The sequence below is a fragment of the Protobothrops mucrosquamatus genome, unplaced genomic scaffold (assembly GCF_001527695.2).
Source record: "Protobothrops mucrosquamatus isolate PMUCROS unplaced genomic scaffold, P.Mucros_1.0 scaffold261, whole genome shotgun sequence".
Classification (NCBI taxonomy): Eukaryota; Metazoa; Chordata; class Lepidosauria; order Squamata; family Viperidae; genus Protobothrops; species Protobothrops mucrosquamatus.
The window spans coordinates 90788-106771 of record NW_015386608.1 but is presented as its reverse complement, the minus strand read 5'-3'; the positions used below and the strand labels follow the sequence as shown (position 1 = coordinate 106771).

At 37.0% G+C, this 15984-nt stretch overlaps 1 protein-coding gene across 1 annotated transcript in view; it reads right to left on the bottom strand.

The window, feature by feature from the left end:
• Positions 1 to 15984, bottom strand: part of RMDN3 (regulator of microtubule dynamics 3) — a 34819-nt gene that overhangs the window by 5324 nt on the left and 13511 nt on the right. Inside the window, exons 8-11 of the mRNA XM_015814536.1 lie at positions 8741 to 8816; positions 6394 to 6471; positions 4597 to 4695; positions 2206 to 2259 (exon numbers count right to left, since the gene is read on the bottom strand). Coding sequence (XP_015670022.1) covers positions 2206 to 2259; positions 4597 to 4695; positions 6394 to 6471; positions 8741 to 8816 — 307 coding nt within the window. The remainder of the gene's footprint in view (positions 1 to 2205; positions 2260 to 4596; positions 4696 to 6393; positions 6472 to 8740; positions 8817 to 15984) is intronic.

Sequence of the window (15984 nt, the reverse complement as noted above, 5' to 3'; positions counted from 1 at the left end):
GCTAAGCATTTTGTTCTGGAGATGAGTGTCTTGGCTACGGAGTTGATCTGTGCTGGGTGGTGGTGTGAGAGTGCGTGCAGATAGCGGTTTGTGTGTGTTTTCTTCTGGTAGATGGTGTGTCCTAGGGAGCCATTGGATTTCTTGTAGACTAGGACATCCAGGAAGGGAAGTTGGTTATTAGCTTCTGTTTCCATGGTGATACATATATATATATGTAAATAAGGAAGAATTCAATCTGACAAACTCTGCTGAGACCATATTTACTATTTGCATGTAGTATATTATCAATGGCTACAGAAGAATTGTATTAATAATAAATTGCTAAAAGATTATATTTGTTTTAATTCACCTCAAAGCTATAAAATACAAACTATATATGCATTCCTAAACAGGTACATTCTACTGTACAGCCTGGAATATACCTGTAGGCATGTTCACTCTCAGCCCAACCCACTTCAGATTTGGGAAAACAGGAGGTGGGAACATTAAACATTAAGCACAACTAAGAATTGTGTCAAATAAAGGCAGGATATAGCAACAGCAGCAGCCCCATTGTGCTCAATGGACCTTATCCCTAATGAACTGCACATAACAATAGTGTTAATTAAATCCCACTTTAGATATCAGGTGTAACATATACACTCCTGCTAACTGGATGAAACATGTAGCAAGTTGTCTCCATTTACTGAAGTCAGTTAAAAGCCAATTTTCTCCTTTGAATGAAAGACCGATATGATAACTGTAATGTACACAGACTGAAACTTTTGAAAAAATGAAGTGTTGTAAAAAACAGAAAAATTGTTGTAATCCTCCTGATTCAAATTAAAGATGACGTTAATTAGAACATAAGCTGCTCAAAATATGACATTGCGAAGAACTGAAGTACAAAAGGTTTTATATGTTGATTTCTTTTCAATACTAAAAATAGATTAACAATATTTTTAAAATTAAAAATATACAAAAATTTGTAGTCCATTTTTATTATAAAACAATTATTGCAGAAAATGTTGAAATTTGTACTGATTGGGATTTGAGGGCAGAATGATTTTACAAGGAGCTGTTAATACCATAGGATGGAAGATATTCTCTCATATTCTCCTGGATTATTCTCTCCTTGGTTTAGCATAAATTATTTGGCTTTCATTTGGGTAAACTCAAACTGATGCAAGAATTTTAACACTTAAAAAATAATGGTTCCATTTGTACAACCAAGAATATTTCTCAAATCCTCTGTGCACATCAATAATTTATGACAAAAATATAAGCACCTTCTCAAATACATTTAATTCAATGAATTTCAACAAAAATGAAACAGTTTAAAAAAGTAAATATGTTTATTGGATTTCTGTTGCTACTGCATTCATTTTAATATGTCTCAACACTAAGATTACCTCAAGTTTTGAATTAATCTTCTATATACCAATCGTAGTCATCTTTTCCTTCTGAATACTTTAACTGAATATTTAACTACTTGTAGAGATAGTCCTCACTTAACAACTGGGACCGGCAACTCCATCATTAAGCAACACAATTATTAAGTGAGACATCATGTGACTATGATAGATTTATGTCTTCACTTCTGCTAGAGTCATTAAGCAAATTACCTGTGACTGTTAAGCAAGACAAGCAGAACTGAGACTTGCAATCTTATTGCTAGCTTCTCCACTGGCTCTGCTAGTCAGAAGCCAATTGTAAAGCACACAAATGGTGATCATGTGACTCTGGGATGCTGCAATAGTCATAAAAGCCCACCAGTTGCAAAATGCCCAAATCTTGATCATGTAACTGCAGGGATGCTGCAACAGTTATAAGTCCAAGGATCAGTCATAAAGATACTTTTTCAGTGCCCAGTGGTAACTCTGAATGATTCCTATCCAGAGCAGTCATTAAGTGAAGATTACCTGTATTAAATATTTAAGCAATTTGAATTGGATACTTATTTTCCATGCCATAGAAATAACATCTATACACCATCGGGACAAAGTTTGCATGAAATATGTTTCAAGTTTAATTTTTAACAGGTCAGTTTAAACAGGTATTCAGTAGTATGATTTGAAAATACCTGATATTACATGGTGAGAAATAATGTGAATAATGAACCAATGGCTTGGTGATAATCCTAGTGAGATAAGTTTAAGTATAAGGCTGTTTGATGCTTTTAAAATGGATGCACATCAACACATTATAGACACACACATCACCTACCTTGGCAATATATATTCTTCCCATTTTTGAAAAACCAGAGTTTAGGTCTTCAGCCTATAAGACAGGCAAAAAGAAAATAAAGAGAGTCAAAATCATCAGTATAAATATGTTAGGCTTTCAAATACTTTCAATATACATCTCTTATGATTTAATTTCCCTTTTCCTATATATAAAATACAAAGCTTGAATAATATAGTACAATTTCAGGAGTGGAAATCATGTAGGCCTGTTGTAGTAGAAAAGAAAGATCTTGTAAATTTTCATTTGTATCATACAAATTTTGAAGTGCCACCAAACTCTATCTGGCAAAACCATATCATTATAGAGACACAAATGAGCAACATACCAGCTGATGTGCACAGAAATATTGTTTGCTATGGACTTCCAGGAGAGGAATGTAGAACTAGCACATCTGCATGTGAGTGGAGAAAACCACCACAGTAAAGACCGAAAAACAGTCCTATGGAACCTCTACAGATAAGAAGAGGATGGGAGATTACCCACATGTGCACCAGATGGCTGCTCCTCATGAGGAGACCGCAGGAGTTTGAGTCCTGGGAGCTGAAGAGACTAGCCATCATGTTCACAATTATAGCAGAGCCTTTTAAAGTGGGCTTTAGATTTGCTGACCTGTCTTCCTAAATACTTTTGGAAATTATCGATTTAATTATCTTAAGGCTAATAAAGATGTTCAAAACGAGTTTGAAAAGCCACCTGGTGAATTTGCCTGCATTCTTGAATAAAAGAAAAAATAACCATAAGCTTAATAATTTAAAAATTTAGAAATAAATAGCAAAAAATAAGATTTTTGATGTAATAATGTTATAAACAAACTAGGGAATAGACAAATCTGGAATATTTGGATTTTCACTATAAGATTTTAGAAATAATTATATAAATAAATAGCCTTTCATGTGAACTAAATTGTTTCATCTATTCCAAATCATCTCAGAAATTGCTCCCTAGAGGGGACTTAAAGATTTCAAGCAGAAAAGGAGGGGGAAAAAACAAGCTTGCTGTTTATTTTTGGTTAATACTGGAATTTACAAAATAACACAAAACATTATGACATTTGAAATAATCCAGGATTTGGTTTGTTTGACCAAGATTAAAATAAGTTTTTATAAATCTCTAGTAACTCTTTATAGATATTTTGCTGACAACAGGACTGAAAAGTTGATGATTTATGGATATGCATATGAATAAGAAATACGTTATGGAAAGAAAAGATATTTGTTTGCAACCTTTCAGAGCTTGAAGTGTTATTTGTTTATACATTGTGAAGAAGACTGGAAGTCATTCTTTTAAAATATTTTTTTACTTTCTCCTTTTTCTTTCCTTGCATGTGTTATTCTTTTTTTTTTAATTTAGTCAGCAATTTGCTTTTCTTTGCAATTTGTTTTGTATGTTTTGTTTTTACTATTGTAATCAATAAATAAAAGAAATATGCTATTTATTGCTTGCATATTTTTACTATGTATTACTTGCATGGTACATCAATTTTAATGTGTACAAATACCAATGGGCTAACACTGCCAAATCCTACAAATTTAAGGTCCCCTGTGCCCTGTCTATAACATGTAACTTCAATAACCAAACAGAACATGTTATGGGGAAAAAAAAGAAAAAATGAAAGGAGACCTAGGATAAAGAACAGACTTTAAGAAATGAGCTTAGGAAAGCAGAAGAATGCACAAAGATTAGCCAGAAAAACATTTCAAGCAATAGATAACAGAAAAAAAAGAAACTCAGATAAGAAGAAAAGCAATAACCATTACAGAGGTCCTTGGAGTCCACATACTGGTAGAAAGAATATATAAGACTTCAGAGATCTTTGAAAGTAAATAACGAGTGATACAGCAAATTATAGTCAATGTCATTAAAAAAGAAATTTCTAGATAAAATATATGCATGAATCCATTTATCCACTCATAAAATATAAAAATGAATCCATTCAATCCACAAATCAACTAATTTACAATATCATCTACATTATTTACAACACCTACAATTTAAAAGCTTTGACTGAATTAATGTGAGTACCTTGAAAATAAAAAAATAAGGTATAGAACAATTATTACAAGCGTTGACCTTTCTAAGCCTTTCATTAGGCCTTACTGAGTACTAGAACAAAATATTTCAACTGGTCCATACGTCACAATGTGAAATACCTGAAGTTAAAGTTATGCACATCTGAATCAAGTTATTTATGCACAGAGCATAGTGTCATACCTTATCTTATCTTTGTTCACATATGCCTGGCACTCACATATAATGAGTCAATGATTGTCATTGGCATATAATGACAATGTCTAACTTTAGTACCTTTTACTTAAGACTTCTGCAAGACTATTGTAACTAATCGGTTTGAGTTCTGTTCAGTATAAATACCTTTAAGAAGTTTTGCAGTGCGTCTTGGACAGTGGCTAAGGGAGGCTCTTCATATAAAGCAGAAGCAGTTTTCCTTTCCAGCCATCCTAAATGAGCAACCTACAGAAAAACAATTAAGAAAATTTCATAAAACTTGGCAAGCAGCCTGAATCACTTTTATGCTTGGCAAGCAGCCTGGATCACTTTGATTTCCATATGAAATCAAGGAACATGATTTGCATTTTTTTTTTTACCCTAAAAAAAATCTAAAGGTGACGGCAAATTTGTTTGGAGGTATGCTAGCACATTTAACAAAGTGTTCAAAGTATTTCTTTCAGTCATGTATTTGTTTAAATGCACAGAAGTAGATACCTATGTCTCAACACTCAACAAGAACTGCCACATGCCTAAGAATGGATTGGGCCATTACTTCCGCTTGCTAACAATCCTTTGTTCAAGAGATCAAATATCAGGACTACCTTTCCTTCTCTAACATATTATATAGCAAATATGTAGGGAATATATGCTCCTTTTAATAAAAGTTAAAGTCATACTGAAATTTTGCTTTTTATAGGCATGTCCAAAACTGAAAATGACAGTAGGGATTTTCATTTCTTATTCCTTTGAACAACATAAAGAAGATGGTATGCTTTTATGTAATAGCTGCCATATTTACTTGCAATAAAAGGGCAGAAGAAATTGCATGTAAAAGGTTTTACAAATACACTGTATGCAAAAGCCCTGGAGTTCTCTGTAAGATCCATAATCATATCCATATGTTCTCAAAAGACAGGAGGTGATTGTTTTTATGGAGCAAAAGCATGAGAAAAGTAAAAGCGTAAAGCCATAAAGAGTATTTTTTTAAAAATTTAAATGCAAAATATTGAAGCTCGAAACTGTCTAGGATTTTTGCTTTCTCATTGCTTGAAAGACTTGCTTTCATCAAATATTGTTTTACTCTTTTTGCATTTAATTAGCAAAAAAAGAGAAAAATAGTAATCCATCATCAGAAACATTGCTAATTTAGAATGCGCAAATAATCATAGGAATAAAAAGTACTACAAAACCATCCACAGTGGCAAAAAAATCCCCTTATTTTTACAAACGCTTTTTTTTAATTCTTAAACATTGCAAATAAGAGTTACTAAAATGTTTATCTAAAGTGGCTGCTCGTGGCCTAAATCAGTTTCAATACACGCTCACAATACAAATATTTTACTATACCATGTATACAACATGTATACTATACCATGTATACAACAAAGTAAATATTGGTTGAAAACGCCAATCAAGATAAGTAGAAACAGCGTGCCATTTCATTATAAATCTATTTTACAAATAGATTTTCATCTATTTGTAAAATTAATATTGTATTTGGGTAATACATTTATTTGCATATAACTATGTTTTACTCATGCTTATGTAGATTTGTGCTTTGTTCCAGAATATGCATTTTGCTTTTAAACCTGTAAGTGAGCAATCTTTAAATCATGTATCATTACTGAATGAAGTATGTCTATGGAGATTCTCAGTCTTCCAGGTCACAGTTATCCCAAAGATGCTTTTTCACGAGGCAACTGGACTTTCTTTGTTTTTCTTGGAAGACATTTCACTTCTTCAAATCCCTGAACCACTCAATGATGCTGAGCGTTTCTGTGATAATTCTATCAATAGTTAACAACTGGTTACCAATTCCAGAGACTTAAATACAAAACTTCCCTAAGGCAGTCAATATTTTCTTTTCTGCATACGGGCAGAATTATTTAGTAGGATGGCTCAGAATTTTTTAAAAAAAACATAGTGATGAAAATAATCTACCTGGTAACACCATCGACCTAGGAGATAGTAAGACATGTGGTCATCTGGTTTCAGAGAAATGGCTTCATCTATATGTTTCTAAAGAAAAAGGAAAACAAAACCACACAGGCAAAACAGTTGTTTCATTTGCATTACATTAGGAAATAACATGCAAAAGGCTGAAATTCAATGCAAGCATTCAAGAATTTCATGCGGAAGTAGTTGCTAAATTAAAGCAATTGTTCTAGCAAATATACTACTGTAGCATTTGGTAATACCCTAGTCCCATGGTGGCGAACCTATGGCATGCGTGCCACAGGTGGCACGCGGAGCCGTCTCTGGTGGCACGTGAGCCATTGCTGGGCCGAGCTGCTCCTTCCTCCTGTCCGCGCATGCGCAGCTTTCCGCAGAGATGCGCTCTGCACATGCGCAATCTGGGAATAGGCAAGAGGCTATAAAGCAGTGGTTCTCAACCTGTGGGTCGGGACCCCATTTGGGGTCGATCGACCATTTCATGGGGGTCGCCAAGCAAGGCTGTCCGCCATTTTTTTTGTCCGCCATTTTTTCCCCTTTTCCGGCGGGTGCCTTACCTCCCTTGGGCTGGTGGTCGGCCTGCTCCGTCTCTGCCGCTTGCCAGCTACGCCTCGGCCGGCGCAGGGGGCGGAACCACCCATGCGCGGCGCTCCCGGGCAGGGAAAGTCCTTGACTTACGACCGGTTGGGTAGTCCTCGACTTACAACCGGTTTAGTCCTTGACCTACGACCGGTTTAGTCCTTGACTTATGACCGGTTGGGGTCGCGGCATTAAAAAGGTTGAGAACCACTGCTATAAAGGGAGCAACTTTTGGCGGAAGTAGGCACAGAAAGTGAGGCAGCAGCCCTATGTGCGTCCCCATGCGCGAGCGTGCCCCTGCCCTGCCAGGCAAGCGGAGCTGCAGCATCTTCAACAGAAGAGCGTAGGCGGGCAGCGGAAGGCATGAGGAGCCCCAATCCCAGCAGAGCCCCTCTCCCCTTCAGAAGAATTGCGGGGCTCAGGAGCCTCCCCCCATGCTCCCCCACCCACTGAGCAAGATGCCCTCCTGCCCACTGCCCCACCCGCCAGAGCAACATCGAGTTGGCCATGCCCACCCTGGCCACGCCCACCCAGTCTGCCATTTTCCCCATGGCTACGCCCACCCAGCACCCGGCAATACATAAGTGGGATTTGGGTTGCAGTTTGGGCACTCAGTCTCTAAAAGGTTCGGCACCACTGCTCTAGTCTACACTGAAGATGAAATACAAACATTTTTCTCAATTGCCTTAAATTGTGTCTTATAATCCCTTAGTGAAAGGAAGGTATTTTCAGATTTCCAGGGAAGAAATGGTGGACTGAAGAAAGCTCCGTGAATAGTAGAGCTTAAGGCTGTAGCAGAATGAAGACTTGCCAAATAGACTAGCTCTTTCTTCAATAATTTCTCTCCAAACAAGGAGTGCTCCAGATAGCCCATTCTACTGTCTTGTCCACAGCTGTCTGATTCACATATATATTTCACAATTTACTAGTTCCTCAAGGATACAACACCACTATCCATCACCACAATTACTGAAAATTCCATTAGAAGAAGCTCTATTATTGGACCCTATCCAATAAGATGCACTTCAATGGTGAGAAAAATAAGGTGCTGTATTTGGACAAGAAAAGCCAAATGCCTAGGTGCAGAATAGAATAGAGGTTGGAGGTCTTGGAGGTCCTCTAGTCCAGCCCCCTCCTCAAGCAGGAGAACTATACCATTTCAGACAAGTGACTTTCTAGTCTCTTCTTAAAAACCTCCAGTGATGGAGCACCCACAATTTGTGAAGGCAAGCTGTTCCACTGGTTAATTGTCCTCACTGTTAGGAAGTTTCTCCTTAATTCCAGGTTGCTTATCTCTGTGGTCAGTTTCCAACCATTGTTTCCTGTCCTGCCCTCTGGTGCTTTGGAGAATATTTTGATGCCCTTTTCTTTGTGGCAGCCCCTCAAATACTGGAATACTGCTATCATGTCTCCCCTGTTTCTTCTTTTCTTTAGATTAGCCTAGTCTCTATATATAACTAGTAGACTAGTTATATATATATTGATATATAACTTTGGGGCAAGAACAGGGTGGAATGGATGTCAGAGTTTTTTGGTGTAAAATATTGACTAAGCCTTTAAATCAAAATTATCACATACATTATTTTTTCAAATAAACCATGGTTATAATCAATCAGTAATATTTGCAACTCAAAGCCCCCCCCCCCCAGCTTTGCTCAAGATGTATCATGATTTTCTTTCCCGGAGTAAAAAGTCCCTTGAATTATGCAGTAAAAAGCTTTTTGAATAATAATAATAATAAGGCAGCCCTACCTACCTTAAAGGCATGTCCAGCTTGAATGCGCTTTTGTATGCTTTCATGTTCTGAACACTGACCACACAGAATAGCATACCTAGAAATTACAACAAGCTTCATCATTAGTACAGTTATGGTTTTGTATTTATTTTTCTGGTATACAGGTGAAATACTTAATCTAAACCTAATATCCTCTCTACAGAAATAGAGACATCCTATCATTTTTGATAGATGGACATCAGTCACTAAAATGTAAGTTACTACAATTTCCTTATTTAGTAAAAAAAAGAATATAGCAGAAAATGGATAGAAGTAGTTACATTACATACAATCTTCAATGTTTGATTATTTAAATTTTATGCCACCCATAAGGAGTGGATGTAAGGGGACTCTGGGTGGCTTACAGGTTATAAAACAAATAGAACAATAATTGAAATACTAAAACATTAAAACTATCCAGATTATGATTTTAAAAACTATACTTAAACCAGAAGTAAGAGATGGGATGGGGATGAGGTCTTGTCAACTTGTCAACTACTCCCCGTGGTGAGGGCCCCAGGCCAACTGGCAAAGCTAAATTTTAATGCCCTTCTGGAATGATTTTTGTCATCACAATTTCTTTTATATGAAGGAAAATAATCAATGTAATGAAGGAAATATAAATAAATCTGATATCCGAAGGTAAAGTGATAATTGATTTATCAAGGTAAGTCAATAGCATTCAGTTCAAAGTTTGAAGCTCTTAAAGTTCACAAATACAACGTGTTATTCTTAGTCGGCCAAAGACAAGTTGCATATTGCTAAATGAAATAATGTCCACAACGGGAAAGAAAAATAAAATAGGGCAGTGCCAGAATAGGCACTTTGGGTCTCATTCAATGAACAGTCTTACAATTAACCATCATTCCTTTTGTAGTTAGATATGAAGAAAAATTCTTCCCTTTTAATACTGATCTAACCCTAATCCCTTATAGCAGTGGTGGCAAACCTATGGCACAGGTGCCAGAGGTGGCACTCAGAGCACTCTCTGTGGGCACGCGCGCCGTCGCCCCAGTCCTAGGCCTTCAGCTGGGTTTTATAAAACCTTTTCGTTTTAGGCCTCCGCCGCCATGTACAAAAAAAAAATGTTCAATCAATCAGTCAATTTCAACTTCTTGCGGGAAAAAAAAGATCTTGCAAAATTGGAATTGATTGATTGAACTTTTTAGTCCCACCCAGTCTGCTGTTACCACCGCAGCCACGCCCACCCAATGGGCCACGCCCACCCGGCACCCGACGATGCATAAGTGGGTTTTGGGTTGCAGTTTGGGCACTCGGTCTCTAAAAGGTTCGCCATCACTGCCTTATAGCAATTAAATGGTTCTGAAAACCAAAGCTGAGACAAAAGGTCTGAATATTCAAGAAATCATGTTAGATTTTAGTGCAAGAACTCAAATATTATTAAATTGATGTAATGAAGATTGTTACAATAATACTGAAATTTAATATGGCCACTAAAAATAAGCCTTTTACCAAATTGTTTAGAAAAGAGAATGCCAGGTAAACCCTACATGAACTCTTACCACCTCCAAAACAATAGTTCATTACGGTCACACTTGCTGCAAGTGTGCACCAAGACAATCACTCTTTACTGCAATTCATTATACGTGGAGATGCCCTTGAACACCACCTGAAAACTTCAGCTGGTGCAGAATATGGCTGCTCAGGGACTCACTGCACACACAATATTGTCACGTGATATTGTAGAACGTTGTTTGGATTGTCAAGAGGGAGGAGCTGCATTCCAGAGGAGCAAGAGACAGTGACATTTAGATAGTGTCAAGTCCCTGTTGGAACACTGCCATTCCAAGGGGAGGGGGACGGCTATTTGGGGTTTGAAGAATTTGTTGGGAGGGAGGAATGGGCCATGAGGCCATTTTGGATGGATTACTTTCCAGCCAGTTTCAGCCTGTTACCAAGGCCCCGCCAAGATGACAACTTGTTATCACCTTTTTATCTCAGAGTTCTCAAAATACCTTTATGCCTGTGGATTGGCTCCTGTTGGACTGGGGCACTGGGGTGGGGTTTGAACAACGGGGAATTAGCTTAATGTTTTCACATGGGAACTTCAGATTCCGCCTAGCTTCTCTGCAATCACTTTCTCTCAGTAAAAGTCCCTTTTGAAATACCACTGGTTGCAAGAGTCATGCTTTCCTGAGAAGATAGCAGAGGCAGGACCTTACAGATAGTTTGGTTGGGAGTAAGAGGGCCAAGGCAGTCCTCCATAGAAATTCTCAGGGTATACCTTTAATAATAATAAGTTTGCTTTAGTTTGGCAAGATTTCTGTCTATAGGTGAAGAACAATAAGGGAAGCTGCTTTGAGGTTATTCAGCGTGTCTTTCTTGGTTTTTGGAGCGTGACACCTAAAAACATGGCTACTGAAGCTACACTGGCTACCAGTTCATTTTCTCACTGAAATCACCTAAACATTCCATATGGCTTTTGGGCTGGATATCTTAGAGACTGCCCATCCCAAGTAAATTCAGTCCACCTGATGTGTGGATGAAGAGAGGGCGTACCAAAGATCTCCTCCTATTAGCAGGTACTACCGGTAAAAGCACAGAAGCAGAGATTCTTGGAGATTACAGTACTTCTTCCCTCCTTTAGGAAAGCTTATCCCAGATGCCAGAATGGCTCACACTATATGTAGCATTCCAGAGAATTACTGAGACTTGACTATTTCAGGAGAGTTCTGGAGATGAACAATTGAAATAAGCTCTGTGGCAATTGTGGCATTATTATTTTACTGCTTTGTGATTTATTTTATTGTCTTATTAGCTGCATTGTCTTATGAACTTATCTATACATTTCTTAGCACTTCTGGAATGTGGGGCTTTACCATGTTATAAATACATAAGTTACTAACTAAATAAGCAAGAAGAATTGAACAGTACAGAGAATAAGGTAACCTTGACAAAAATACACAAGAACTGTTAGCTAGACAAAGAGGTATGCTTAACATTATTTAAATCCTGGGGAACAAGAAAATGTTTGGAAGGAGTATAAGAAAGAGGAAGATTAAGCACAATTAGACTTGCAAGATTCTGTTACTAAAGCCAATCTCAAAGTGTACTTCTGGTTTTCCTATGGAGCTGTTTCCTACTGAGCTATTTTCTGGTCTGATCTACTGAATGGGGCTGTCAACCGAGCTTCAGCAGTGGCAGTGTTGTGAAATATTTTCCACCTCAAAGCTACAAGCTTAGATGTATTTAGGAGTAAGCCAAATGAAACTCAGTCAGGTTCAAGCATAGGATGAGGCTAAGCTCACTTTTTATTTTCTTTTTTTCTATTCCTGTTTGAGATACCAGGCCAAGACAAGAAATCAGGAAGTATCAAACAAAAGTAAAACTCATACTCTGCATAGCAACAGTAAGGAATATCTGGGACAACAAAATGAATCAGCCTCATGGGCTAACAAAGTCAATACCACACATTCTCCCACTGGTTCAGATAAAATTTCACTTCTTGGGAAATAAACTGGAAAGATATTTAAAGTTTCATTAGTCTTGTCTTTCTTTCCTCCCCTGCTGCTATCCCACAGCATAAGACTGATGGTTCAGATCTTGGAGCAATGCCGGGTGTCTCCAAAGTGAACAGATTCTCATGAACTTTGGCCAGCTGAAAAAACAGAATCAGTCACCTAGGACTGTAAGGAAATACACAGTCTTGTCTAGATCAGACCTCATGTTGACCTATATATCTTGCTTGCTTTTTTAAAATTTTACAAAACAGAATATCTACATCCCATTTTTTTTAGCCAACAGGTGGCTGGCTAACCATTCTAGAAGTATTTAAAATAAAGCAAAGTATTACATTGCAAAATAAAATGATAGAAGTTCTTATTATAACAAGACTATTCAGATGCAGAATTAGCAACCCCAAACCAGGTTTTAGGCAGTTAAAGCAACACAATGCAATAGAGAAGGCCATGAACAAACATAACTGATCTTATCTGGCTATTTCTTAGAGACAGAAATACAGTATATTCATCATGAGGCTATTCCAAATCCAAATGAACTATTTTTAGTCTCTATTTTTATTCATTACCCATTTGAACAGCTCTCAAAAATGCACAAAATACTTCTCTAATGTGTGCTGAGTACTATAAATCATTTCTGGAGTAACTGGCTCAGTACACAGAGAAACCAAATTGGCTTTTATGACACTTTTGGACTATAAGTCATAATTTATACAATTTTGCGGTCTCCTCCCTTTTTGTTCCTATGTTTAGTATCTTATTTTTTAATTTTTCCCAGGAAATGTAGAAGAAGAATTGACAACTGAAAGCTATGGAGGATACACCCTGAGAAGTTTAGTCCCCACTATTTCCATTTGTGATTCAGCCAGATTTCAATAATAATAATAACAACAACAACAATTTGTTTTCATTAATGTCTAAAATTTGTTAATATTTTATTCAGACTGTTAATCATCTTGAGACCACCAAGGGTAGAAAGATAGTTATAAACTGAGTTTCAGCAAGAGATCCCTGTTTGGAACATAAAGAAAACACTGGTTTTAAATAAGCCCAGATTTTCATAGGAAAGCTAGTGCTAAGGAATGGGAGACAAACAGGATGACGTATGACTTGCTTCTCACTTCAGAAGATCGAAACTTTACACCCAAAACAGACCACAGAATGGCTAAACTGATGAAACTGCAACATCTGTTAGAGAAGGGTTATTTCTTTTACATTCTTTGTAAATACATCAACAGTAGGTTTTTGATAGTTGAAGATCAACAATGACACAAAGTCTGAAAATCTCAGCAGAACAATCCGCTATAAAAACGGCCCAGATAAAACAAATAAAACAGCAGTGAATAGAGGAAGCCATTGAAAAAATCTCACAAAAGTTTCCAGTCCATTTACTTTGTTATGTGATTTTTCTCTCTCTCTCTGTATGACATTTCCTATGCAGGAACCAACACAGATGTCTATAGTCTGGAGGTTTTATCAGAATCACGAAATATGCGTTGTGATGTGATGCAAGCTCTATCTTTTCTTATCTCACATTTTTCATCGCCCTCATTTCAGCATCACAACATTTAATTGTTTTGCCATGGAGCCAGTCACTTTTTAATGAAGTGGACATTATAAAATGGAGGGACAAACTACAGGTGAATGAGAAACATGTTTTTCCAACTTCCTTGTTTGTGTAGATGTGTCAAGGATAGTAACTTCTAAGCACCTAAAAGGATACCAGAACCAACACCCAATTCCACCATAGAGCCCAGAATGACATGACTAAGAGTATAGGAAACCATAAGCAGAAGACCCTGTTCAAGGTCCTGGGGACCAGGTGTGTTCTCATCCATCTTTCTAGTGAATTAAATATGACCAAAAAGAGTAAGAACAGTATTACAAATGAATGATTGACTATGGAAAAGATATTGGTTTTGTTTCTGGAATCATTGCCTGAGTACCTGGATCAGGGGTCTTCAAACTTGGCCCTTTTATGACTTGTGGACTTCAACTCTCAGAATTCCTCAGCCACCCCTCACCTAGATGATGGAGCCCTGGGATGCTATTTGTACTTCATTAAGATTGTCAAGATTGTCATTAAGATTGTCAAAAATCTTCATTAAGATTGTCGCCCAACATATCACCAGATTAAACCAAAAGGCTTCTCTGTCTATATACTAAAGTTCAGATTATGAAAAACAAACAAGATGATTTTGAAATATGTCAACAGTAATAAATAAAAACTGATAGCACAATCCCCAGAATCAATATCATCATCATCATCATCATCATCATCATCTACTAAACCTACATGCTACCTTTCCCAGCAACTCTGAGCAGTTGTTAAAATATTTAAGAAAAAAATTAATATATTTTAAATTCAAATTCACAAAAATACAAGGATATTATTTAGAAGCAACTCAGCTCTGGGAGGCTTAAAGTGCTGCAGTGTTTCTAAATAAACATCTCAATCCTTCTACCGGTAAAGCAATACATTCCCATAACCAATTCCATTTACCCTGAAGGCCAGTTCAGTCTTTTTGTAATGCAGACAGCTTTGTAAGCTTTCAGTAATTTTTTTTTTAAATAACATGAATAAACTGATGTTCCGTCTGCACCCTCTTCTCCAAAGGGATTACTAAAATCCCATAATGTTCTAGCTGGACTTCCAGCTCTTCTTAAAACATCAATTTCTGAAGCCAAAGCAAATATGCAATCTCCCATCTTGGTTTTTAAATCAGACAAAAAAAATTTAAGGAATGCAAAAGCTACAGACATCCTAAAGAAAGAGGATTCAGTGTTTTTCTTTCTCTTGCTAGCTCTGAGAATTTGCATATTGACAATTCAGCAAATTAAGCAACTGCTATGTATTTCAGAGTTGTCCCAGAGTTTTGACCCCTTTTGCATGTTTCTTTCTCTAAACTACAGGATTAAACATTACAACTAATACAGTATCTTATGTAAAAATCAGCTACCAGACTTATTTGAAGACACATTTCTCATGTGTTACATTGCACAAAAGGAGTATTGCTTTTAGAAATAATATGTACTGGGCTCCCATCCCAAGCAACTTAGGAGGCAAACAAAAGCAGCTGACTTTAATTTGTAGTTAGCATCTTTTGTGGAAGCTCTCTTGAGTGGAGAAAAGCATTTTGGGAAGATGTTGCTTAACTGTCTTCTCTGTGAGGTGGGGAATAAAGAAAGGGCTAAGGTAGAGGACAATATGGACTGACTGACCATCTGTAAAATGGCAAACATGGGAGAGAGAGAGAGAGAGAAAGAGAAAGAGAGACAGGGAGGGACGGAGGGAGAGAGAGAGAAGAAAGAGATGCTGTGATGGTTGCCAATATGGTCAATGGTTACAACGTTACTTTTTTTATCAATGTTGTTAACTGAGGCAGTTGCTAAGCAAGATCTACCTGTACTACGTGGGCTATGACGTTCTGTCTCCTCTGTTGCTCCTCTATTCCTGAAGCAAGCAGCTGAGACCCCAGGAACCACTGGCCTCTCAAGAGCCTAACGTGCAAATCTAAAGCTTCTAAAATGTTCTGCCAAAATATATATTTAATACAAGTGTGGAATAATTATATGCGCAGCATTAAAGTAATTCAATTATTATTTCATTTAATTAAAATCAGTTTTAGCTTCTAGCCTGCCTTCACTTAAACCACCAGCATATCTTTCAAAGGACAAATGTGATCTGGAGAAATTTCTTGTACGCTTCTGCTCCTGATTTTCCTTTCTTTAAGAAGCATATGGAGT